The 27,600-nt window shown below is 32.2% G+C and overlaps 2 protein-coding genes across 2 annotated transcripts in view; one reads left to right on the forward strand and one right to left on the reverse strand.

The window, feature by feature from the left end:
* The window catches only part of LOC106687224 (uncharacterized), a 214,042-nt gene that overhangs the window by 72,978 nt on the left and 113,464 nt on the right, over positions 1-27,600 (forward strand). The window lies entirely within an intron of this gene.
* LOC106687232 (cuticle protein 7) lies at positions 9,369-22,686 on the reverse strand. The gene is made up of 3 exons (XM_014430994.3): positions 22,639-22,686; positions 17,014-17,157; positions 9,369-9,817 (listed from the first exon to the last, which is right to left on the reverse strand). The coding sequence occupies exons 1-3, from the start codon at positions 22,657-22,659 to the stop codon at positions 9,554-9,556; spliced, it is 429 nt and encodes a 142-aa protein (XP_014286480.1). The 5' UTR covers positions 22,660-22,686; the 3' UTR covers positions 9,369-9,553.

Here is a 27,600-nt window from a genome sequence, read left to right on the forward strand (position 1 = left end):
AAAAAAAAAAAAAAAAAGTCAGTATTATTTCATAAAAGTACGTGTATGTTCTATTCCCTTCCCCCCCTTTTTTTTTTTTTTATGCATTTCGTTCTCATAAGTTAGTATAATCAATTTAACCATAATAATAATAAATAGGAAAAAAATCTGTCGTCACAGCCTGTGAATAGTAAAAGAAGAAATCCCTAATACAGTTACCTATTAGCATTTTACGATTAGGCATTTTGGTGCGCATTTGGCTCTCTACTATGTTCCTATGGCTTGGTTCGTATCAAGATAATTTCAGTTGTCTTTTGCACAATGGGTTTTAGTATGAATCGTTAAAAAAAAAAATAAGTATTACGAAACCAGAAAGATACCTGAGCATTAAAAATTTTTTTCAGTATATTTACTTATTTATATAATTGACTTAGGGTCTGTACTCAACGTGGAAGTACTTCAAGTGGTTTTGGAATTAGTAATTAGTCTTAGTTCTACATTGTTGTACATATAATATTTAAATTTATATCTTTCATCTAATTTGAATATTCAATCTTTTTGATGATTCGTGCATCCATTGTGACCTTTCATTATAATATTGAATGCATCAAACTGTTGTTATTTAGATGAGAGAAACTTTTAAAGTGTTTCGAATTTCGACATAAAATCTAAACATTTTCACTTTAAGAGTGTTTTTCTATTCAGCCCATTTCTGTAGAGATTTCGTTTCTTCAAACGATGTGAAAAAATAACCTTAGCAGAATTAAATAACTGATATTTCTATCTATAAATTAAAAAACCATGATAAAACCCAAAGGTCGTGGAACCCACTTTCACAAACTGAACCATCAAAACGACAAACAAGCCGTTTATGAGAGGATAAAAAAGTAAACTTTCTTCCAATAGGCTATAGAAAAAAAATTATTATCTATCACGTAGATGGAAATATTTTCAGGTAAACTGATTGACGTGACTGAGGGTTGTGCTACGCAGTGCAGCGCTCCGCTGGTTGCGATTGGACACTGCGTCGCTGATCCTGGAAAACAGTTTCATTATTATGTTGCAATGATTGCTACATCCATCATTTTTGTCTAATGGTAAAAAACAATATTTTTGTCCTGAAAGTCATATAATTTTTTTTCTATATACGTAAATCATGATGAATGATATATTACAAAGATGTTCTTGATTAAAACATAATGTAATGATTAATGGATTTGATTTTTAAGTGCATTGAACTTTTAAGTAATTAATAATTAAAACATGTGAAATTGTTTCAGTTAAGGCTTTATTCTATTTTTATAATCAATTTAGGCATAATTCAGTTGAAGTTGTGTTAAATTTTTGTTTTCTCTTTTTATTCATTGATTGATATTACAATCTGCCACACAGTTGTGGGCAATAGGTAATAGAGATGACTGATCTCATACATACTAAAATAAAATAAATAAACGAATGAAAAAAAAAACAAAAAAAAAATTCTTAAAATATATAGAAACAGAAGAATAAACAAAATGAACATAATCAAACTATGTGTATGAAAGAAAAATATATAAAATAAAATAATATAATGATAAAATAATATAATCTATAGTCACATTTACACTCTAATATACAATATTTACACAATCGACCTGAGGATCCTTATCCCCCATGTGTGAGGGGTAGATCGGAGCTCAAAAGATCCCAGCGCATCCCTCTCGTCGCATCACTGGTAGTGAGCCAGTGGAGGCTGAGCAAGTGCGGTGTTAAATTTAATTCAGTCAGTTGGGTTTTCAAGATTTTTTTTTCAAAACCCAAAACCCTTTTTTTTACCTCCTTGGATTGATAACTCGTCCTCCTCCCCCTCCTCTTCAAAGTCACTAATCATCCTCCATGATCCAGAAGTCCACCATAATACTATTCACCACTTCGTTTCACGATGGTGAATTACTAGAAAATATGTACACCTATGTCTCTGTAATTTATGAAGATATTCATAAATCTTAAACCAATATAAAAAATTAAATATTATCCCTTAAACCGATTTTGTTGGTATTTTTGTTTTATTGAGTCCTCATGCCTGTATATCAAATCAAGAATCCGTGCAATAGTTGAAATGATAGAAAATATTTGTAATGTTGCAATAGCCGAAAAAGTTTTTTCTGTAGATTTTCTTTCTAGAACTGTTCTAACAATTGTGATGAAACTTGCATAATATTTTCTCATTAACGCTTATAAACTTTTTGTGCGTATTGATAAGTATGTCTCTCACGTTTATACAATGAGGAGAAAATAATTTTGTAATAGGTTATTTTGTATTACTTGATCTATATATTAGTTGGCAGCTTATATAAAAAATATTATAATAAGCTCTGCCTTATTTGGGGTACATGCAAAGAAGGCATGTTATTTAATTAAATTTTAAAGGTTAACTTATAATTCAGAGAATCTGAATCTAAAAAAATAGCATTGATTGAAATTTATATTAATTATGTAAATAACCGAAGTGATATGCGGTGAGATTGATTATATAGATATGGGAGATATATTTCATTTGGGATGCTTTAAAGAATTGTTATTTTTCAACGTGGAAATAAAGTTATCGGGACTTATCAGAGAGTAACAAATATTGATTTGCATGATTGTCACCTAAAATGGTCCAGTAATATCCTACCATTGGTAAGAAGAAAAATATAATTCAGGCAAGAACTCTTACCAATTAAGTGGGAAGAACGTGAGCGGAATGAGAAGGCACTCTGGACCCAACACCTTCCTCTTAATATGTTTTTTTTTTTACCTTGCAGAACCTTTAATATCTTTGGTTCCCGAATTTAATCTGTTTTCAATTTAAGGCGACCGTTAATGAAGCCTTCCCTCTCAAGCGATAAGTACTATCTTGAAAATTTATTGGCTCCTAGTACTCATTAATTCTTTATAATTCTTTTTTCTTTTTTTAAAATACTATTTTAAATTTGTAACTAGTTTGTATTAACGGAATATTCCATGCGAAAATAGTTTATTAAGTTTTTTTCCCCTTATCCTGTAAAAGTTACCCTACATAAGATTTTATTTACATACTACGTTCTTATATATATACATTAAACTATATGTAAGATATTAATATGATATCGTAGCCAGGCCATCAAAATAAAGTGAATGGTGTTTTAAAATTTTATGAATCCGATTATCATAAGAAGAGACCAAACAGTATTATTTCGTATTTCATTTTTTTTCTTTTTATTTGCTTCCCTAGCTATTTACCGTTAGTGTTGGTATAGTTGATATTTCAAAACGTTTCAATTTATTTTTGGTTCATCTAGAAGTTTGCAGTTGTTTTATATATATATATATTTTTTTTTTTTGTTACTTCAAAATATGTATATTAATAATACATTAGTTTATGACATAAACATATTAAATATAAACGAAAATGACTTTATTCTTCTATATTGAAATACAAGGAGACTATTGATATACAATTAGTACTATATACATTTCTATCTAAAGCATTTCATCCATCAGAAATATCCAGTATCATTCATAGATTACCTAACCGCAAAGCTCCTGGATATGACCTAATAATATCCCACATCCTAAAACTTCTTCCTAGACAAGCCATCCTATTCCTCACCTACATATATAACGCCGTTCTCTGTTCCACATATTTCCCTGACCCATAGAAATTATCTATAGTCAAAATGATACCCAAATCCCATAAGCCAGCAAAATACCCATCCTCCTACCGTCCTATCTCTCTATTATCTATCATGGGCAAAATCCTCGAAAAACTCATTCTGAAATGATTATACCCCTTCCTTGATTCCAATCATATAATACCAGATCACCAATTTGGATTCCGAACATCTCATTCCACTATCCAGCAATGCCATCGTGTGGTGGACGTTGTCTCGTCTTCTTTGGAGCGCGGAATGTACTGCGCGGGAGTCTTTTCCAATGTAAAACAGGCTTTTGATCGAGTCTGGCACCCGGGACTGCTTTACAAACTCCGTAAATTCCTACCTCCTACATACTTTCTCTTTATTCGTTCCTTTCTCACTGACAGATTATTTAAAGTAAACCACAATGGTTCCTACTCATCCCTCTTCTTTCAGTCCGCTAGTGTTCCTCAAGGTAGTATCCTCGGTCCCATCCTCTACACAATCTATACAGCTGACATCACAACCAATTCTCACACTATCCTCACCACGGATGCCGATGACACATGTGTACTCGCTGAGAATAATAACACTTTAATTGCATCCCATACTCTTCAATCCCATATCACAGCCCTCGAAGAACGATGTCGTAATTGGAGGATTAAAATAAATCCCATCAAATTACCTTTACCCTACGTCGTAAACCTATTGACTGCCCTACAGTATACTTCAATAATGTTGCCCTTACCCTTGTAGAACAGCTCCGCTATCTTGAACTACATCTGGACAAACGATTAACCTGGAATCCTCACACAACACTGAAAAGACAGGAAACTGCACGTCGATTTCGACTATTACAGCACTTACTAGACAAACGGTCCAAACTTCCGATTCATTACAAAAGACTGATTTACACAACAATTATAAGGCCTAATGACTGCTGCTGTTTTAATATTCTTCTATTCATTTTTTATTATGACGAAGGATAGGCATCCTTTGATATACCTCTCGAGACACACTGGACTAACGATAAACTAATTCTGTAAAATTAATACGACTGTAGATTGAAATAGGAGCGATGGGATGTGATTACCATAATGACTGTTGCTAGTAGCAATTACCTATGTCATTTATTATACCTCTAATCTCTGAACATACGGCGTTGAGCTTTGGGGCTCCACTAAACCTTTGAATTTCTCTCGTATCCGATCCTTAAAATCCAAAATCCTTCGTAAAATCCTAAATGCTCCCTACTTCGTCACAAATAAAATCATCCACAAAGACCTTGATGTTCCATTTGTAACCGATCTAGCCCGTACCAGATATCAATCCTCCCTAACCACTCAAACCCATTAGTTTCTAATCTTGCTTCCTCTTTTATTCCGGACAATCCTCCGAGGCGTCTGAAAAGAAGATGGTCTCGAGACGTTATTTTGTAAAAATGTTTTTAGAGTGCTACCAATGGGTAGTTTCTCTACATGCTTGTACCATACCATTATGATTTCCTCAAATTTACTTCATGTATTTTATGTCCAGTTGTAAGTATCAATAAATAAATTTAAAAAAAGTACTATATACCGATGAATAATGATGCACACCTCTCATAATGTATGATAACAAATTCCATAGAGACCAGCAGTATGTTCAAGCCTAACCTGAACTGGTCTGCTGAAGTGTTATCGGAGACACTCGATTACCTTCTGTATTTAAAAATGAAATAACACCAAAGTATCGATATTCCTTTTAATACGATACGTTAACTAAAGTGACTCAATACTCAATTTACATTCATCGAAATTCTTGTCAATGATAATCGATTAAAATAAAATTGCCAATGCATTAAAAAAACAATTAATTTAAAGAAACCCGACTACGGAAATAACTCTGCCCTACTCACTTATTCTTTCAAAGAGGTGAGATGTTATTGCAGCTCTATTTAAACAAATTAGTCGGTAGTTACTGAAGTTTTTTTCTATAAATAATAAAAATGTATTGTAGTCGGGTGCACAGGAACATCAGGAAGAAACTCAAGACTTTTCTGATAAAAAACAAAACATTAATATTTTTCTTTATGTTCGCACGTACAGATGTCAAGACCTTTAAATAAGGTTACATTAACAGGCGCATTAAATGGAATATTCTTGAATTGAAAATTGAAGAACAGAGTTAATTCCTTTGTTGGTTATTTTTTATTTATTTATTATTTTATTTTATTTTTTTAATTATAAAATAATGTTACTTTCTTAGGCTCAACATTTCATATTGTTTTCCAATAACCAATAATTTTTGAAAGAACAACAGTTAGTACGTCTATATTTAGTTCAGGGTTTCCAAACAATAACAAACATCACCCGATCGGGCAATCCCGCATCTCGTTCTCAAGAAAGTTGACTGATCTATCGCCTAATGGTGTTACTTTCTCTCAACCTTGGCCCTGAGAGGAGCAGGGAAAGTTATAAGAAGCCTATCCACTCTGTTCCAGGGTCATTGTACTCACAGAAATATTAGTCCGCCAAGTTTCGATGTCATTGTAGTAAATAAGTACCATAAATGGCAATTTATTGGAAAAACAAGTTCTGGCATTGAAAATCGGCATCTATTTATTAATTATTCCATAATAATTGTATTATAAACTTATTCTCAGCACGGGGACATTATTTGTGCAGTACTAGAGGTGCCATTACTTTTCTTAATATCATAAAAATCGATTCATAAACAAAAATTGAGATTGAAACCTAACACCTTCTTAGTACCTGAAAAGAAACTTTTATTTGAATTTAAAAAAGAAAATTAAGAAGAAGAAATACAAGAAAACCTGCACAGATCGAGTATCATAGTAAGATTCACAAATGTCGTCCAGTTTTTTTAATTAAAAAAAATATATTGTTCTCGTTATTTATTCATCAAAAAGCATATACAATTCAACAAAAATGTATACTGATTTTTATTTAAAGCAAAGTAAAAACAATAAATTGTGTGGAATAATTGATGCTATACACATTTTCCCCAAATTATGAAGAGAGAGATAATAAGAAATAAATTATTTTGAACCAATTTATTGTTTGGTTGCCAGGAAGATACTTAAGGTTTATCGAAAATTGATGTTATTTTTTAAAATTTTTAATAAAGATATTTAATTTTTGTGGAATCAGTTTTATGATATTTCATTAACTATTCATAATTAATATGGAATTAATGAGGTATTTGTATAATATGGTGTTTGAATGATATTAGTTTAGTTTAATCTAGGTCGCATACCTTTATTTGGTGCTGCCTGGATTTTATTGGTTAATAATATATAGGATTATTTTTATAAATTCGATTTCTTATTTAGAAACGGTTTATGTAGGTAGTTCAATATACAATTTAAATGTATAATCATATAGAATGCTGAACAAAACGAACGAGGGAATTCAGAATTGAATAATTCTTAACAAAATGATCAATCTTTACAAAAACCTTTATATGAATAATAATTAAAAAGTAATCGAACAAAAGTAATACTAAAATATTGGATAAAGTCAATATATTAAGAACCAATTTATTATTAACCTTTATTTTTTTTGTATATGAAATAAATAACCATTTTGTATTGTTGAAAGTAATGAAAAATCTATAAATATGACATATGAAAGAATTTGATAATTAACTATAGTTGGAAATGGAGGAATAGATACAGCAGTTTAGAGATTTGAAAAACTGAGACAGCCAAGGATGTCTGATCTCTTCCGATCACCATCATATTTTCATGACTTTGTTATATTTTGTTGAACTGTTTATATGTATATTCTTGAGCAGGAACTAAGTCGATATTCGTTATTCACACCACAAGAAACGCTAAAATACGAATTCTTGTAGCTACAAAAAATTAAAAATTTATTCTTTCAAATTTTCGTTTTCCAGGGTGGCATTGAAAGTTTGGATTAATAATTGGAATTCTAAAAATTGCGTTTTGTAATTTCAATGAACTATTTAAACTATATGTTTTCTTTATCTTTTTACATTGGGAATAGCAGAAAAAACGAATAAAACCTCTAAATAATTTTAGGGCAACCTTAGTTGACAATTTTATAAAGTTAATTTGCTACTGACTGGGTAACAACCACTGTAAATTAATTCTTTCCACTGTATTATATGAATATATTAACACGCTCAAAAATATACGCGCGCGCACACAGACACTCAAAAACGCACGTTTCTGATCTTTCAGACATCTACGTTCAATTTCAGCTCTAATCCATTTAAAACTGTATTGTTGCAGTTAGATTATATATAGTGATGGAACCATTCTATTCTCCGTCCAAAATGCACAGAAAATTAAACCTCATATGCTCACGATCAATCCACCTGTTTGTCGGTTAATTGACTTCCTGCGTCTTTCGAATTTGACTTGAAAGTCGGAAGGGATATCATAGGATGGAAATTTTGAAGTACCAAGTCATTTGAAGTTATATTTCCCTACTACCTAAGGTAAAATCATCAGTGAAATTTGTAAATGTTTATCTTCTTTGATAAATTAGTGGCTGAAACTTCGTGGGCGTGGGTTCTTTAAAGCTCATGGATCTCATCCCCATTACTTCCTTCTCTGCACTCATAGAAATATTTTTGATCTCACCCACGCAACTTATGAGAGGAATCCTAATGTTCGCAGCAATCAGAAAAATTAATTCGCAACTTACACTTCAGTCGTTATAATTTCGGTATAATTCTTAATCACTTCAGTCTTTCAAAGCGAACTGAGTACATAAACTAATTCTAAGGCGATTCGTGAACACAATTCGTCTTTACCGTCCACTTTGTTGTTTCAAAATGGTGGTTGATTGAATGTTTAACCCGAATAAGCACTAGATTCTAGATAATTGGATTATCAACGCAGATCTTAATTGGACCAATATCATTAAGTAGTTGAGAGAGTAGTGAGTGGACACGCTAAATGTGTAATTATTTATTATTAGCTGATGTGATCAAATAATTAATACAAATAATAAATTATTGTGTAATAAATTGGTTCCCAACTCTTTTTTTTACTACCCCCTACCAAGTTATGTCTGACATAATGGGGTCTACAGGTTACCAACCTATCCTAACCACAGTGGGAAGTAGACAACAAAATAAACATTAACACCCCTAGGCCAGATTTGGACCGAATCCGCTGAAAGTTGTGAGGTTGATAAGGTGACGCCTTAAATCTCTACTACAACAACCACCCATAGATTTCTGCCGACCTTAAAAATAGAAATTGAGTCCGGCCCACCTCTACTCCCTCTCAAAGGAAATATTTGAAATTAAGGATGCTTAAATTTGCACTTTGAGTTACTTATATTATTTATTTGTCTGTTAAAGCATTTCATCAAACACAAAAATATTAGGGAAGATAATTGATAAAATAGTCATAACAGTAAATCGTACCAAAAATATGTGTTGACAGGCTCTCCCGCGGGGTTATTCCATGGTTGTCGTCGTCCGCCAGTGACCTTTGGGGAAATACTTTTCCCAAAGAGAATTTTTTAAATCTCAAAAAAATTAATAAATTACAATGATCAAGTAAGATCCTATTAATTTATTAATTAATATATCATTGTGCTATGATGTGTTGCCTTCTTTAGTTTCGAAACAAGGCCAGTACAGCTTATTATATATCCACATATATGGTTTGTTATAATTTCATATACATCAGTGTATAATTTACTGAAAAATAAATCATAGAAAATGTTGTTTAAAGAAAGGGGATGGTAAACATATAAGAGTCTCTTTAAATATAAAAAATATTATTTATTTTGTAAAAGTATAAAAAAAATATATATAAAAAGGCTTTTGGTTCAAAAAGTTCAAGTATTATAAAAGTTTGTAGGAATTCAGTCTGGCACTAAAGGTACACTATAGGCTGTGTGATAGTAGAATAGTACTCCGTACGCACGCACTAGTACACTAGTACACTACTGATGGTAGAGGAGCTGCGGGCTGTAGTGCTGCGGTTGCGGTGCGGGCGCCGGGTGCGAGGAATGGCCGCTCCGGGTCACCACTGCGTTGAACCCGTTGTGGTCGTCGGCCTGGTAGTCAACCGTCCTGGTGCTGCCGTCCGGCTCCACCAGCGAGTACTGTCCCTTCACCACGTCACCGTCCCGCTCCTCTGTCTGCTGCTTGATGTCTCCGGTATGGGTGTCCTTGACCCCGTAATTAAAGGAGTACCGGGGATGAGACTGTAAATGTCAATGGTATTAGTAATCGAGGGGGTTTCTATTAATAATTATAAACAAAAAAAAATACAGAAAGTTTTATAATAGTGGTCACTACATCTACGTAAACATAATTCAAGACTATTGTCCAAAACCTTTATTAATAAACTTATGATCACCCTTCCTTTATATTTTTCTTTTTTAAGATACTTTGACATTTCAAATTATGACCTGATACGCTTTAAGAATTTGAACCGTAGGTTTTAGTGTGAAGAGATGTACCTATTCGCCCATCCTAAACCTTGAATCCATCTTTTTTACTATCTCTCTGCTTACCAATATTTTGATCTTATTCCAATCTTTATATTATCTCATTGAGAACTAACAAAATTATATATAAAGTTTTATGACATATCTAGAAAAAATAAAGATTTTTTATATAACCATTTTAAAGTATGGGAATCAATGAAATGGGTGTGAGGAATCAAAATATCATTTCAAGATATTCAGTTTTTAAATTTAAATATGCCGCCAATTCGATCAGATCCAGATACCAATCCCTCCAGCATTAATTGCCTAACCATCCAAACCTAATTGAGTTTCTTCTTCATTATCTGATAATCCTCCTAGGCGCCTGAAAAGAAGATTGCCACGAGATCTTCTCTATAAATGTTATTACAGTTCTATCAGAGGTTAGATTTTCACATGTCTTTATTATGTTATTGTGTAACTAACTTCAAATTTACATGTTGTATATATTTTTAATACAGTTGTTAATATCAATAAATAATTTAATGTGAAAAAGAAAATTTAATAATTTTGAATATTTAAAATCTGTAAAAGAGTTAGTTATGTTTTCGTAAATGTAAAATAAATCTACTCCTATAATGATAACAGGATTAAAGTGTAACGTGTACTATAATCTTTTTTCCCAATGGTTGGTGTTTTTTTTAAATTTAGGAATGTAAACAAATCCAGTTATGTATTTCTATTTTTTCCTTATTTATAAATTTGTTAGGCAAAAGTAAAAAAAAATAAAGCATTTAAAGTCTATAAATTGTTCATTATTGGTTGGCACAATAATATGGTGATAACACTTACTGTAGATTCGACAGGAGACGTTTTCGTGATGTTCCTTAATTAGCAATGATCAATAATCTGAATGTGCGACCTAATAATTATAAAATTTCGACTTTTTTCGAACTAGATATTTATATATTTTGAAGTATTTTCTTGCTGAAAATATACTGAAGTATGTAGAGTATTATAAAAGTAAAGAAGTTTCCGAATCATCTTGAGGAAAACCAGTTGGATGACTAGAGTAGGCGAAAGAAAAAAGGTGTAAGAAAACAAAGATACATCTTCGCTGTTGTTACAGCTTATTAAGAAGAATAATTAAGTGGAATTAGGCAGAATTACAGTGGAACTAGCTTGTTATTGATCGTTTTTTAAGAACCAGTTCCGCCTTAAACAGTTCTCAGAGGCTATTTCAGGTTCTTCCAGAGAATGTTGTATCTCATGTAAGCTACCACGGGGACGTATATTAATTATCTGGGGTTTCTACTACAAAATCAGTTATAAGACCAAGATCCTCCTGGACTCAAATTAGTTAGTTTTTGATAATAATTTTTTGTATAAGGTTTATTGAATGAAGGATGCAGGATTTGAATTTTGAGCGATATTGGATGGTCTGATGTAGTTTTTCAAAAATTCACCCAATGCAGAAAAACTAATAAAATTTCTACATACAAGAATTATTAAATTAGTATATAAAATAGTACATTAAATGGTATAATTATAAAATGCACCCTATATTTATTATACCGATACAAAACATTTTGATGATGTAATAATGGTAAATCCAAAAATCTCTTTTCTTTATTCTGAGAGGACAACTACATCATTCTACCTTATTAGATCGCCGCTCTATCCTTATTTTGATTTAACTAATCGTCTCAAAAACTGTAATAAAACGATAAATAAAAACCATCAAAACGATCTTAAACCTTTAAAAATAATCAAAAATCAACACATCATTCCATGTACATTTCAATCCCAATGTATGATACCAGTATATTTTTTTCTGAATTTTTGTTATTTTTTAATTTTTTTAGGATTTTTGTCGAAGTTATTATATCTTGAGAAACGTAATCTTCTATTCTGCTATCGTTTTCTTTCTATCAGTTACTATAGAATATAGTTAAACATATAAGTATTATTTTTATTTTCGTGAATTACATTGTGACTTTCTTGAAATAATTAAGATATTGTAAACAAATATTGATTGTTTTTTTTTTCTAAGCCCTATTGGTGCGTAGTGTAGATGTCATGATGTGGAAAAAGGGTTGAGGGTAGCCTCTTTTTCTGTATAGCTAATGCATTTAAAGAGGGGGCTGAGGAAATTTGATCTTTTGGAAAGAGGTAGTCTGTATGTTTTGTCAGTTTGATGGTGACGTGGCTCACCAGGTTCGTTGATTTAAAAATAATTTAGTTACTTGTACTGAGTGGGATCTAAGTGTGTTTGTGTGTCTGTCATCTGTGGCCGTCCTGTCGGTTTCAGTGTCCTAAAATTGGTTCATACTGTACTGAAGGCTTTCAAAAAAATTGATTTTTCTCCTCGATATAAATTCTATCACAGTCGGTAGTTCGAATGTCGTATGTATGTGGTCCGTCTTTGTCCTTTGAAGTTAAATATGTCTAATTACATACTTCGACATACTGCTCTGAAACTGTCGGAGCCTCTTGGTCGTTGAAAGTGCTCCTCAGCAAAATAAAAAACACAATTGACTTAAACCTCAAATTTAATTGATTCAAGTGTTTGTTATGCATTAATTACGAGCCTGTAAAAACATAAGTATATATAATATTTTTGATGTCACTACATTGTCCCATAAACATTACTGTTTCAAAATCTCTTGATTAATTTTTTAAAGCAAATCCACTTGAAAATCTAAAGGTGAATTTATTTCTTTTTTACGTTAATTGGTAAACATTTCCAACAATTTTTGAGGCCTTGAAATGGTCCCTCACAGTCAAAATTTAGCGTGAATGAATTACGATTTATCACATACTTTTTCAGGCAAGCGTTAAAAAATTAAACTTGATGGTGTCGTTATAATGAAATGCTAATGATGAATGAGATTTATAGAGGACCGCAAAATCTATAAATCCTTTGACAGTTTTCATTAAGCACTACGATTGGCCTTCCAGTCCCTAGAAAGAGAAGAACAAACGAAACCTGTCCTCCAGAAGCTGCTCCCTGGAGAGTCTAATTTAATGAAGAGGTTTAACGCCGCTGGTCTGAGGAGAAAGCTGCTCTACCAAGTCCGGTTAGGAATCTCTGGTCTTCTTTCCCTACAATTACGTTCTAATTACTGACTATTGTATAATCACTTATCCAATGCTTTTTGTTCTTAGTTTTTCCTTTAAGTTGTTTTTACCAAAATAAATTTGATCTTAGCCCTCTCAGATAAGACATAAATTAATTCATCTAAATCTCTTTTAGCTTCCAAATGAATTTTATATCATTATCATTAGGGTTCAATGGTACCTTATGTATTATTGTTTTATTTGTTTATTTGAATCTTATCATTAAACTTCATTTTACCTTATTTATATCATCCTCATTAACAAAAAATGAAAAAACTTCAACCAATCATTAAAATCTGTACTTAAACGTTATTTTGTGAATGAAATCGGAAGGTAAGAGAAAAACAAAAGTGTAAAAAGGTGAAACTTATACGTTAATATTTAATGGATTTTTAGGGATTCTACAGAAGTATAATCTTAAAATTTGCGTGTTATTTTTATCTGTATTGTCATTGAATATATGTTTGTTAAAACGTGATATTAAGTGTTTAAATTGGCTAATAGCGAAATGCGTACCTCTGCCATTTTTTCGTGGTATCACACTTCTCAACTCCCCCCTCTAAATTAAATTAGAGAGCTGAAAATTTGTATGTGGTTTAAGACAGAGGTAGAAAAGTGCCATTTGAGTTTCGTCTCCCTCCTTTGCCACTTTTTCGCAATTTTGGCAAGTAGAAGATGCTTCCTTACATATTTGGTTAGAGCGTTGACAATTTGTATACAAATCGTTGTAGCTAAGTACCTTTCCCAGATCTAAATTATTTACTTCCCCCTTTCATCCTTTACATTTTTTTAAATAAAACCAAAGTACTTTCAATCTCTTTTCCAACCATATAGGGATATAATATAAGACCTTAGTGACGGAGCTGTGTTGCTCACGCCCTTAGTTTACATTATAATCTGACTAATTGTATCATTCATTCCTTCTAACCCCAATTCTTACAAGTAAAAAGGGCTTCAACAGCATCGATACCAGGGGCCTTTAAAATCATACGCCACGTCGGCAGTATCTCAAGCAACATCTTAGAAAACAGTATTTCTATTGTCTGTTTCAATCATTTACCTTTTACTTTGGTATACCCATCATAGAAAATAAATTTTGTACAGTAATCATTTAAACTCCGAATAGATTCTAATGTGACGGCATTTAAATGACTTGTACCAACAACAACTTATCTTCAACAACGACATCTTATCTTAATGGTGTAAAGGAAACTTGGAGTATTCAATTAGTATTCAGTTATTTCACACTGATAATATCTTTGAAATGGAAGCTTACTCGGGTAACACTACGTTAATTAAGTTTCTAGGATTTCCATACTCGGACATACAAGCTTTCTTCAATAAAACGGCTGACTAAGATGACTTTTCTCATCGAGTTTCTCCCAGAACAAGTGACATAATGGATAATGCTGCGAAGATAGGAAGGGCATGACATCTCGGAATATGTAGGATTTGCTTTCATTAGAAGTACTCTGTATGTATCATCTGTTGAGATCTTGCGTCTGGCTTTTGTTACGGGAGACCACTCCTTTACAAAGGAATTGGAACATTAATTGGAGGGGCATGTTTTGGTCCAACTGTGCGTAATTGGAGGGAAACTATTAGTTGAGGTGATTTGTGAGTCCTTTTCCAATCTAAATACTGTGGAGAAAAGATTAATATTAAATTTTAAAGACGACTACTATTAGACGAACCATTGCCTACTATGAATTGCTTTTGATGTTAACTTTGTGAGGAATTGTGAGAAATCAGTTGATAATATTTTGAACTAGACTAGTCTAATAATATTTCGCTGCTTTGCTTTAATGCACATCTACCAAAAAAAGTTTGAATTTTGTTTTGAATCGGGTGAATTCCAAAGAGGAATTCCTACTACAGGAGTACCCCTATGGACTGTCCCAAATCTGGTATGTTCTTACGAAGTAACCTCAGTCAACGATGCAGTCCATAGAATACGTGAAATTCAAAATAAAATACATTTTTTCAAAGTACCACTACAAAAGAAGTGATATTTAACAATTAAAAAAAAAATGTCTGTGAATTTATTATTGCGTTCATTCTATTACTATCTATGGTGCATATCCATTTACAAAGATGTTTTGTTAACTGTTTCTGTAATTGGAGGTTAGTGGGAAAGTTGTTATTTTCATCCAGCTTTCATATTTTCACAGCCTTTAATCTATTATAACTATAAATTATTATTCATTATCTTTATGACTCTCAAATGAAACATGAAAATTTATTTTATTTTCGAAGGATTATAACTACAGATCATGACATAACAACAATTCATATCGATGAAATATTAACTTGTATTTATATGTTTAACAAAAAGGTAAATTATTGCGGCATCTTCCATGCCAAGCGTTTGAACTTGACCATTGCGAAGGACACGACCAGTTTGAAACGAGCGCTCAGCTTAGCGAATAGAAATTGTCCTTAAGTAGATGAATTTAAAGATTAATTCCTTTCCAGAATTCTTTAGGATACGTTTTGATCTTTTAACTTTTATTTTAAAACAAACTCTGAGTTCTTACTGCAACTGCTTTAAACTTTAAATCGAAGGACTGGTATTAAGAGGAATATTTTTACAGTTGCATATTAACATTCAGTAGAATTTTAACAGAGTATGTCTTCTGTTTTATTTATCCTTCTTGCTATAATACACTTTGGAATTAAAGACCGCTTCGAAGTTGCTGTTTATACTAAGTAATTCTAATGCTTAGATTTTTTTGTATTAATTTATTCCTAAAAGGGAATAATACTATGACCGCTCGTCTGAATATGGCTTGCTATATTCATAGCAAGCTTCCAATTTTACCTGGAAGTTACGGGCTGTGTGCCGAAAATAATATTTGAGCTTTATAAGTTTTTCTTCAAATACATTACCAATGATTTGTTTTATTTTCTATTATATTTCATAAACTTTAAAATTGAGTAATATTTCATTACAAACACAAATTTTACTGCTCTAAAAAAAGGTGTGTTCACTTTATATACAAATTAAAAATATAGAAAGAATTCAAGTAGAAATGATCTTAACTTATTGTTCGAAAATGCGCACTAAACCAAAGATGAACATTTATGTACTAAAAGACCAATAAACTGTGTAGAGGGTAATTCCGACATAAAACTCAGTCCGGGAAAAATATTTAATTCAGTTTAAATTACTTTTTGAATACTTCAAATAAGTTTAAGTTTTATTAGTACATGAATTAATAATAATTTTAAAATATATTTGATAATAAAAGTCCAAAAATTATATCTTAACAAAATGTATCGGTCTTCCAATTTTTTTAGATTAAGTTACTTCTAGTGATCAAGGTCTCGTCCATATATACTGCTGTTTGAAGAAAAGGCTGAATGCATTAAAGATATTTCTTGTATTGAATTTTCTTATATACCATGTATTCATGTATGATAAATTAATTAAATATTTCACTCAGTTTTTCTTGTTATTTCCACCTCAAGAAACGCTAAAATATGTTTGGTTTTTTGTCAGGAGTTTTGCCCAACTCTGGTTATAAATTTAATTTTGTTCTCTTTCAAATATTTTCAAGCATTATTCCTGTAATATAATAGCACGAAGAGGAGCTGTAAGATTACATGTCCCATACTTCTACATTTGTCTCCCTAATTAAAGATGGCCCTCAACGTTCTAGTAATTATTGATATATATATTAGAATACATTAGTGAGGAATATTTATTCTAAGCCATAATTAAAAAGTTGGTTAACTGAGAAATATAATAGTTGAGAACAGTCCAATTACTCTGAAGCTTAGAACTTTCTTATCAATTTACATACACCTTACAAATAAAATTTTGCGTGATAAATAAATAATATATATACGTCATATGGCTCAGGTTCGTGTTGCACCGGTGCAGGCTGATGGTAGGCCGCAGGCTGGTAGGCTACTGCCTGCAGCTGCCCGTAGCCGTCGTACTCCACTGGGTAGGAAACGCAGGCTCCGAAGAGCACCGCCAAAGAGATCAACTGAAACGGAATATAGCCATTAGTACTATCTTATGATGAAGTAATGTAATAATATTTAAAAACTGATTCCACAATACATGGTATAATAAAATTTTAATTTATTAAACTTGACATAAAAATATTGTTAAGGTGACCAACCTGTAGTTACTAACTATGAGGGGGAGGCAAGTTTTTTTATTTTTTGGGACTGCCACTCAATGAAAAAAGTCACCACCTGAGCTACGGATGGCCCAATACTAAGGTTCGGTTGGAAACTTAAATTATTTATATCGTTCTTAATGTTTTCTTTCCATCCATGTTTCAACAATCCTAATTTTACAAGGCTTACCCATTCTGTTTACCTCTGCAATGGTTTGTCATAAAGTTTAATAAGTTGATATGCCCTTTTTTCAAAGGAATTTGTTTTTTGAAAGTTATCAGTATACACATTATTATTACAAAATAACGGCATTTGAAGAAACTAATGATTCCTAGCGCTAGAATAACCTTTGTGCGTTTGGCGATTCCATGTCTTTTAATTTTTTTTAAATGCTTAGCTGTGATATCCTTAATAGATTGGTATTACAGTTTTTGAACTAGCGAGATTGTTTGTATATGTACCAGGGCATTCAAAAAGTCCTGTCGTTTTTCGTTTGTTCGTTGTTTATTTTGATTCTAGAGTGTTTGCTAATTAATTCCGTTCAATACAACTTTTATCCATGTAAACACAAATGTTTATACTTTATGAATAGGAGGCTAAGGAGGATTAATTTAATGCAGTCACCATCCAACTGTCTAGTTAAAATGATTCCAGTTGAAACTCAAATTCGGTCGATTTTGCTCTATGAGTTTAAACTTGGCTCAAAAGCTGCCGAAACTGCTAGAAAAATATGCTCCGTGTTTGGGGAAGATGTGCTGTCTGAGCGGAAGGCACAATTTTGGTTTTCAAAATTTCGTGGAGGCGACGAGACACTAGAAGACGAGGCACGCTCAGGTCGACCAACTGTAGTTGATAAGGAGGACGTTCGAAGAGTAGTAGAGTTGGATCCGCGTCAAAGTTGTTCAGAGATAGCCTCTCAACTTAATATCTCAGCCACCACTGCCTGGAATTACCTTAAAGAACTGGGAAAAGTGAAAAAACTGGATAAATGGATTCCTCATAAGCTTTCAGATGCCAATATGCTTGTTCGCTTGACAACTGCATCTTCGTTAACTTCCCGCTTGAAAGTCGAACCCTTTTTGAATCGAATCATCACATGTGATGAGAAATGGGTGTTGTACAACAACTTCAGACGATCATATCAGTGGTTGTCGGCAGATGAGAAACCTAAACATTTTCCAAAACCAGATCTCCATCCAAAGAAAGTTTTGCTCATTGTTTTCTGGACAGCCAAAGGTATAGTGCATTTTGAGATTCTGAATCAAGGGCAAACCATCACTGCGTATACTGCAATATACTGGACCATTGCCAATCCAAGCTTAAGACTTTTGATCCCTGCTTAGTCAACAGAAGAAGACCTTTGCTTCTTCAAGACAACGCTCGACCACACACCGCCAAATTGACCAGGGAAAAATTGACAGAAATAGGCTGGGAAGTTTTGCCTCACCCACCATATTCCCCTGACCTGTCACCCACTGATTATCACCTATTCAGAGATCTCGACAACAATCTGAGACAAAAATGTTTTCAAGACCGTGACAACCTAATTCACGAACTGACCACTTATTTTTGCAGTAAAAATCAACAGTTTTTTAAGGAAGGAATTTGGGCTTTACCATCTCGTTGGGAGAAGGTTACCGACTGTAACGGTGGATATTTTGATGAATAAAGGTGATTATTTGAAAATATTTATTTATTTATAATTTCCCCCAAAAAAACGACAGGACTTTTTGAATGACCTGGTACTTTATAATCAATAGAGGATACTTGGAGGTGTTCAATGCCACAAAATTGGGGAAAAAGAAAAAAATATAGAGGTAAGAATTCATTAGAATTGCAAGACTAGACTACGTCGGCCCTGCCCATGAACCGACATAATGGAACCCACAGAGCTTTGCATGAACCTCAAAAGAGTGAATAAGGGAACAGACCTGTGAGATGATCACATTTGCGCTGGTAAGATTGTGTGGTTGCAGATGCAAATAATTCTTTTCTGATCAAATCTTCAACATAAGGAATATTTCAAGCTTTACAAATGATCTGTGACATATCTGTGCCGGTCCTGGAAAAACTAGGTAAGTTGAATTGGTAATTTCCTAGAAATTGAGTTCACTAGGTTTAAACCCTCCTCAGGACGTCTTTAGTTGTATTAAATTGGTTAAGTCTAGTTACTTTCGATTGAGAATTGCTTACTAGACTTAACCAATTTAACACAACCTAAGATGTCCAGAGGATGGTTATAACCCAGTTAACTCAATTTCTAGACTATTCAACTTACCTAATTTTTTAAGACCCTTAGAGATGTAGTATTAAGAATTTTCTGTAGCACTTCAAATTGCATTGGTTGAATTCCACGGTTTGTGGAAAAACCACTCTGAAATTACTCTTAAAATTCTTATGAGCTTTTAGTAATAAATAGGAATTTGTAATCGCCTGTCAAGTAAATAAATATTCCTGGTTGGAATACTATGCGGTTTCTCATCATTCCAATGAGAACTCCACTTGTCACAAAAAATAAAAATAATAAATAAATAACGTAAAATCTGCAATCTTGATCGCGAGCTAGAATTTCAGAACAGGATTATGCTTAAAGTAAACGTGATTCCCTTGTCATGTTGAATTTAAGAGTTAGATTCTGGTCCGCTGTAATTTCTCTGGCAGGGACAGATCATTTAAGGAAGGTGAGATCATTAAAAGGGATTTGATACCTACACAGCATCGTATAGTGAGTCGCTCAGTATTTTTACGGCATTTCACAAGGAGAAAATAAGATGCTGTAAAAGTGAAATGTTTATGAAAATACACAGGATTGAGAATACAAAACAAGAACTCTGAGATACAGATCGCAGTCTTTATTAGCAGATTCCAACAGATGGCCTCCACTATACGAGGAAAAATACGTCCCTAAACCACTCTGTTTACTTTTTTTACTATTTTGAATCAACAATCTGAATCTAGCAGAGAAGATAAATTCTGTTTTTTAGCAGGATGGAGTACATTTTGAATTTCACTAATGTCGTAGGAAGAAACATGGGAGTCCTAAATTGTATTTAAAATAACTTAAAAAAACATCTTCTTGCGCTCAGAAACATCAATATCATATTAATTGGTAAATTATTTCATTACCAAGGTTTGTAAAATGTATCATCAACATATATATTACTAAAATCTCTTTGGGAATTAAAGTTTTCAGGAAAGCTTGGTTTATTTTCATAGCCTCTAACCAATAACATTATATCTTTATGAATATAGAACTAGCTGCCCAGTCTGCAAATCCCAAATTAGTACTACTATGTAATAAAAATAATTCTGATGTAAAAAATTAGTTTATGAATATTTTAACATAAATTATTTAATGACAGACATAAATTACCTAATGTTTTTTTTTACTTTTTACTAGATGATTTCGGTAGGACTTTTTAATCATTATAAATTAAATTAGTTGCAATAGAATCCTATTATATATCGAATAAAACAATACGTTCATGAATACATCGTTATGGAAGACTGTGTAATTTATACTGAAAGATTCTTTGGAAATAGCCATAGATACGCCTACATAGTTATACGTTTTTGAAAGAGTTTGGATGATTCAATGACAATAAATTACAACGAAATCTCTGCAACGAAGTGTTTATAAGATTTTATATCTATGCTGTTTACGATGTAATGGGGAGAGGATCAGTGTATCCCGTATCAGACGAACGTGTGTGACGGGTTTTCACTCGTTCATAGGTTTCAGGCTTTTTCCCTTGAAGCATCAAGAACCATGCTTTCTATTTCTCCTTTTAAAAAATCGGGATAATAATTAGTTATGAGTTCTTGAAACCGAGGCTTCTCAGAAGTGAATTTAGTGTATTTTTTCCCTAGATTATATAACGTGTGGTCCAAATCACTGACTGATCCAAAGAGTAGCGCACGTCATGACAAAGAAAAAATAATTTTTTATTTTTAGTAACACTTGAGAATGTTGCAATAAGGTCTATATAACTTGTTAAAGGCCTTGAGAATGGGCTTTAAACCTGAAACTTTAACTATTTAAACCGGAAGAATTGAGATTTTTGCTAAAACACAAAAATCACACGAATAAAGACATTTTGAGCCCTGGAAGTGCATTGGAATTTGAAAAAAACTTTATATTATAACTTCCATATCTACACCCTAAACAAAACAATATTTGTTCCACAATGAAATAATCAGTTAGAGGAATATTTAAAATACTAATGAGTGCCTAGAAGATACTACATTATTAACAGAGTTTTAGCATTAGAAGAACTCACGCAATATACCCTAAAAAAAAAAAATGAAGATATGATAGTGCGACACTCCACTGTATTCCAGTCTGGCAAAATATTATGTGCCAAATTTAGTGCTGGAAGAACGAATTATGGAGGTTTACATTGTATAAAAGAAGGGAAAATATTTGCTCATCGACATTGTGCCAGTTTCTCATGAAATTATTTTCTGGGAATGAGGACTCATGAAATTATTTTTCAATTCCAGTCCGTGAATACTATCATTTCTTGAATATATTTTTCCTATTTGCTGACTTCCTTTGAAACATTATTTCTTTTTGCCCTAAACCAATTCAAATAATAACTAACTTCTATTTTACTCATTTTATTTCATGTATTTAGTTTTCAATTAATTTAATTAGTAGATATGATGGGAAATACTTTATATTATTTATAAATGAAAAATATTTTTTAAAGCAAAAAGTAACACATCTATTTATTATGTTATAAAATTAGCGCTCGAACGTCACAGTAGCACTGCCCTGCAAATTTTCCTGAATGGATCATGTTCCGGAAGAATGTATTTTTTTTTATTAAATTTGAAAATATCTGTCCAAAGATAGCAAATAATTCTGAATGAATGAAAAAATAAATTTCAAAAATGAAGAAACCTTTCCCCAAATTCCGTTAGAATAATACAGAACTTTGTAATGTTAGAAGAGTTAACAACAAATAAATTGCAGGGGATACTGATGTACAAATAAATATATTTTAATTAATTATTTTATTTGATTAATGTATAATAATATATCAATTTTCAACCCAATCACATTGCCTATGTGCTGTAAATATAACGCATTGAACAGAAAGATTATTAAAATATTTTTAAAAATATTTCCTTTTTTCACAATAATTTTTGAGAGAATGTTTATTTTAACTTATTTTTTAATTAATGATTAACACCAATAGATATACTTTAATATATTTTTGGGGAGAGTGAACAGTTTCCCTCATCGGTATATATCGTCCAGAATCCACTGTCTTCCAGGACGCCGGTAACCCGAGGACGCCCCTTAGAGATCTAATGAACTGTGGTAAGCTACTCACCCTTAGGGTAGAAGAAGACATTGCTTGGAAGAGGTGTGTCGAATGAAACTCATACGTGTGACCACATACGCAGAGGCTATTTATACGAAGGCTCCCTTCCACAGTGTACTCACCCCTCTTGGACTCTCCTTTCTCCTAAATTCTCCCTTGGCGGGGCACCCACTATCTGGGTCAAATTCAAAAACCTACTCTCTCGAGATGGCCTGTCTTATTACCGCTGGAGTGGACTTGTAATGTAATCCTCCTTCATGTACAGCATTACAGGGAACCGTGAAATACCATTTCTGGACGATTTGATAAGGCTACTATATTTTGATCAAATGTTTAGAATGTAAGTTATTAAACTTCTGCAGCTCGTTATCATCATTGAAATAAACAAACGAAATTATATTTATATTTTTATTTTATTTTCTAAAATAAAAACGTTGCAAAATTAGAATTCCATTACCCATAGCCCACTACCGATATCTTCTATTAATTCTGCAAACAAGCGTTTCTCGTGTCTTGTATTCTACATATTCAGTTTCCATATTGAGAAAACATGATAAAATTTAAATTAAATCAACCCCTATGAAATTAATATGTGTTATTACTCAGTATTTGATTTGATTACTAGTTTCGCTTCTCTGGCCTCTGAAATTCCCAGGGAGTTAGCCATGATAAGAAATTCGTGTGAGAATATTTGGGTTACTATTTCAAACAAAACAAGCTTAGAAATTCCGTAAAAAAAAAAAAAAATTAACAACAGGATTTAGAGGATTCAAGTGTGTCTGATCCCTTTGCATATTCATAGTAAATATATTTTTTAAACATGTATTAATTAATTCTTCAGAAAATTATGATGGTGATTTTGCAGAATGAACTGTCATGCGATATTTATAAAAATAAATGTAAAACATTTTTGAAAGAGCTTGTGACATCTAGAAACAACCTGAATGACGTTTAAATCCCAAAATCTAATCATTATATTCATTTTTAGATATGCACTTTTTTTATAAATTAATAAATATTTCTATTATATTTAATATTCTAAAATAAATTTTATATTTTATTCATTTATATTTCGTTTAACTAGTTTTGGTTTTGTTTTAAAATAATATTTTTTCAATGTAAATTATTAAAAAAACAACGAGCGTTAATGGCGTTCTGTTTTCGGCCTATTTTACGTCTTTAAAATTAATGAAATAAACATTGAAATTAAAAGTGTCTATTTAACTTTTTTATAATCTTTATTAAATTTTAATTTTTTTTTAACGTACTAATTACTAAAATTATAGAACCTGCATTTTATAATAAAACATGCCGAGTATAAAATTAAAATTAACTTATATATAATAATATTAAGTGTACAGACAGAAATCCTTTAAACTGAATTGTTAATCTTACCCAAAGTATATTTAAATACTGTACTACGGGTTAACTGGAGACCCTCCCTACTTTGGTTTAAAATAGAAATGAAAACATAAAATTATTGTTATTGTCTCTCACTAACGTACATCCTTGTCTTTAATCAACTGAGTTACTTTTAAAATAGTATAAAAGCAAAGGTTTTTTTACTATAAAGATAGTAGATAGAAGATATCATTACGTAACGGGCTGAGGCGTTGACATTTTTCATCGGGTGGCGGTCCCACAAAATGAAAAACTTTGACACCCCAACCATGGTTAGGCAGTATAGGAATCCAACGGGATTCTTGGCCGAAGACAAAAAATATAGATATAATTAAGAAACTACAAAACACTATCTGAAACTTAGGAGCTTTAGGAGAATGGTGCATCCACTATTTTACACAATACTTCAAACTATAAGTGCTAATATTGTATTGATAGTCTGAAGTATTGCGTAAAATATTATATGGACCATTCTCCAGAATCCCCATAGTTTCAGATACTATCAGATCTTTATAAAGTCTTATTTTCAATTTTTGTAACAACCACACGGCTTAGAGGAAATAGCTACCATTCACTGGTAGTCCTTTTTCTGTTCCACAGCATAAATGCAAGATATATCATACTGCCATCTCTTTACTTATTATCTGTAGTAAGGTTTTACGTTTGGATTCGTCACTTTTAACATATAATCAGGCTGTGTTCCAGTTATAGGTCCATCCTAGGGCATTGGTCTCAGTTCCAGAGCAACAATATGCCCTAGGATGGAGAAGAATTGGTAGGTACTTTGGTTGGTTGTTGACTACCTCGGAATGGAAGTTTCTTCATGATAGTGAAGAAATTAACATACCCCTAAATTTCAGTAGGAATTCAATGAAGGAAATCAGATATATTTGTTTTTACTCGTGGAAACCTAAGACGTAATAAATTAGGGTTTTCTTCCTCTACCTTAGATTTTTCTGTAAAAAATATTTTTATGCATATTTTTATTTATTTTTTTTATTAGGTCGGCTGTGTCAGCCTTAAATGGTTATTATAACAATTAGATTTGCTTTTAATAGATAATTTTGGGGTCTTGTCTTCTGCCAAAAAATGCACCTAATTCCTATAAGATTTACAATGTCATTATTATTAGATAATTAAAATAAATAAGTAAAAAAACAAAACAATACATCTAAAAAATAATAATAAATATTTCATTGCAGAAAAGAAAAAAAAAACTAATGTTTACAAAATTAGTACAATAAATAACTGACGTTCTGGAAATATTCATTTAGCATATACTGCAAGTATAAATTAAGAAAAAAGAAATTAATAATTATAAAAAAAATAAGTAAAAATTCCATAGAAGAATGCCTTCTATTAATCTGGGCTAAAGTGTTAAGAGAGGAAGAAGTATTCCTTAGCAACTGTACTTTTTAATCTTTTTAAAATTAATTGACGAATAATATGACTTTTGTTGACTTTTTCAGACAACTTATCAAAAATTGATTTATGCTTCAAAACCATCCCAATAAAGCTGCTGTCTTCAAATTTCCTGTTAAGGTTCATTGGTGTTATCTAACAGAGTTTTAATACATAAATGAGGCGATACTTCTAAATCACCGTGTTAGATAACACATTAATTCAGTGTTCGAAGCAATATATTAATGAGTTAATGATGGCTTTGCATCTCAAAGTTATACAAGTTAGTACCATAAATCGTAACTCTAAGGCATCATGTTGAGTGCTCTGCGGGTTTTCACGCTTTCTAGTAATTACAAATAAGTCATTTCGGTGAAGTGCTATTATAGATTGTTTCATCGTTATTTTATTACTAATTGTTAGGTTCTCTATAAAAGTATTTTTTTTTAAACTACGAATTTACTTTCCATTAATGATTTACATCTGTAGGAGTGAAGAAGGATTTTCCAACATTATAATGATACTTAGAACTGCTTTTCGGAGAGGGGAGAGGAAAGAGAGGAGACAGCTCTACCTCATCTAAGATTGTGACATGTATAGACCAATATATAAGTAAATATTTTCAGTAAAAGACAAAATAAGAAAGACCGCCAAAAAAGTAAGAGGTCGGAGGGTCTAAACCCATTTCTCGTCTGAGCTAGGTTTAGTCAAGTCCGATATAAACATTTTATTTTTCAAATATTACTCTGAGCTTCCTCAACCCATTTTTCCATCATCTTGTGATATCAACATCACACAGCCAGGGGACTTAGAAAAAAAATATTACTCTAATTGTCTTCAATAAAGACTGCATTTGTATCCAGCAAAAATCCTGAAAATGTGCAGTAAAAACACAGAATGTGCAAAATTGTGCAGTAAAGACTCAAAATCACTATGTTACTAAATCGGAGATATTTTCTTTGTAACTGTAGCCGTGAGTAAGCTCAGGAATCCACACAACCACATCGAATTATATATCCGTATATATATATAAAGTTATGCGAGGTCAGAACTGAAGAGTCAAAAAAAAGGGAAATAGGGGCATGTAATGAGACACACAAGCTCAACTCAGATACTGGTTTATTCTCCTGAGTAATCCTATATATATACAATTTGGAATGTTGACATGGGGAGTTTAGGTATTAAGAGTCATAATACCTATGCTCTGTTTATAACTTATATTTATATATATATAGACATTTATGTTTTATTGTACTGGTACTGGTAATTGGTGGGGGCAAGTGGGCCTGTGGTGCCTTTTTGCCAATCTCTGAGGGCAACCTAGGTTACCGCCGCATATTAACCAAGGTGGGAGTGTCAAGATTCATTCTTTGGGTCCGCCGAAAAATGAATGTTTAACTGCCACAGATGGGAATCGAACCCACAACGTTCCGAACCGAGCGCACTGGGACCTGCGCCCCAACCCGCACGGCCGTCACGTCCCTATGATTTATTGTTACTAGTAATCTTAAGCAGCCTGATTGGGCTGCGTTATGTAATGATACTTTAATGATAAATTATGAACTAATGTTTATCGAAGTTCAGTACCAAAGGTCATATTGACTTTATTTCTTATGAAGACACATGATATCATTTGAAAATTTTAATATTTTTATTAAATAATTAACTATTTAGGAGCGGGATTGTTCAGTGGTAAGGAACTTTACTACGAACTCCAAGGACCCAGTTCAAATCCGGCTATGGCAAATAATTATTTATTTTGCTATTTTAGCCGAGAGTCAACCCGGTAGGTTCGGGAGCCTTCGAGGCCAACCCAACCTCATAAAGTGTGTTCCCTTGATTGGGGAAACATCTGCAAGACAAGCATGATTCTGACCAAATCACCTTCATGCACAACCGTTGTTCTAAAAGGTGTTTTTTTAAGCTAGATAGAACTTTAAATTGTAAAAAGTAACACAAAAAATTAAATTGTAATCAAAATTTTTTTTTTATTAGTTTCAGTATACTCTGACAAATCATCATGAATAGACTCACGCTTGAACAACGCTACGAAATTATCAAAATTTACTTTGAAAATCAGTCGTCGATTCGCGCAACTTATAGACGACTTCGTCATTTGTATAGCGTACATAATCGTCCATCTGAACAAGCCATTCGTCGAACTGTGGA

This window comes from Halyomorpha halys, unplaced genomic scaffold (genome assembly GCF_000696795.3).
Source record: "Halyomorpha halys isolate HHAL.00 unplaced genomic scaffold, Hhal_1.1 Scaffold932.1, whole genome shotgun sequence".
NCBI lineage: Eukaryota > Metazoa > Arthropoda > Insecta > Hemiptera > Pentatomidae > Halyomorpha > Halyomorpha halys.

What these genes read in the sequence shown, in the direction of transcription:
- LOC106687232 (XM_014430994.3), bottom strand. Translation starts at nt 22,659, where the DNA reads ATGTCTTCTTCTACCCTAAGG. An exon ending in TGTCTTCTTCTACCCTAAGG is followed by an intron (nt 17,158 to 22,638) that starts GTGAGTAGCTTA and finishes ATTCCGTTTCAG; the next exon opens with TTGATCTCTTTGGCGGTGCT. An exon ending in ACGAACCTGAGCCATATGAC is followed by an intron (nt 9,818 to 17,013) that starts GTATATATATTA and finishes TGACATTTACAG; the next exon opens with TCTCATCCCCGGTACTCCTT.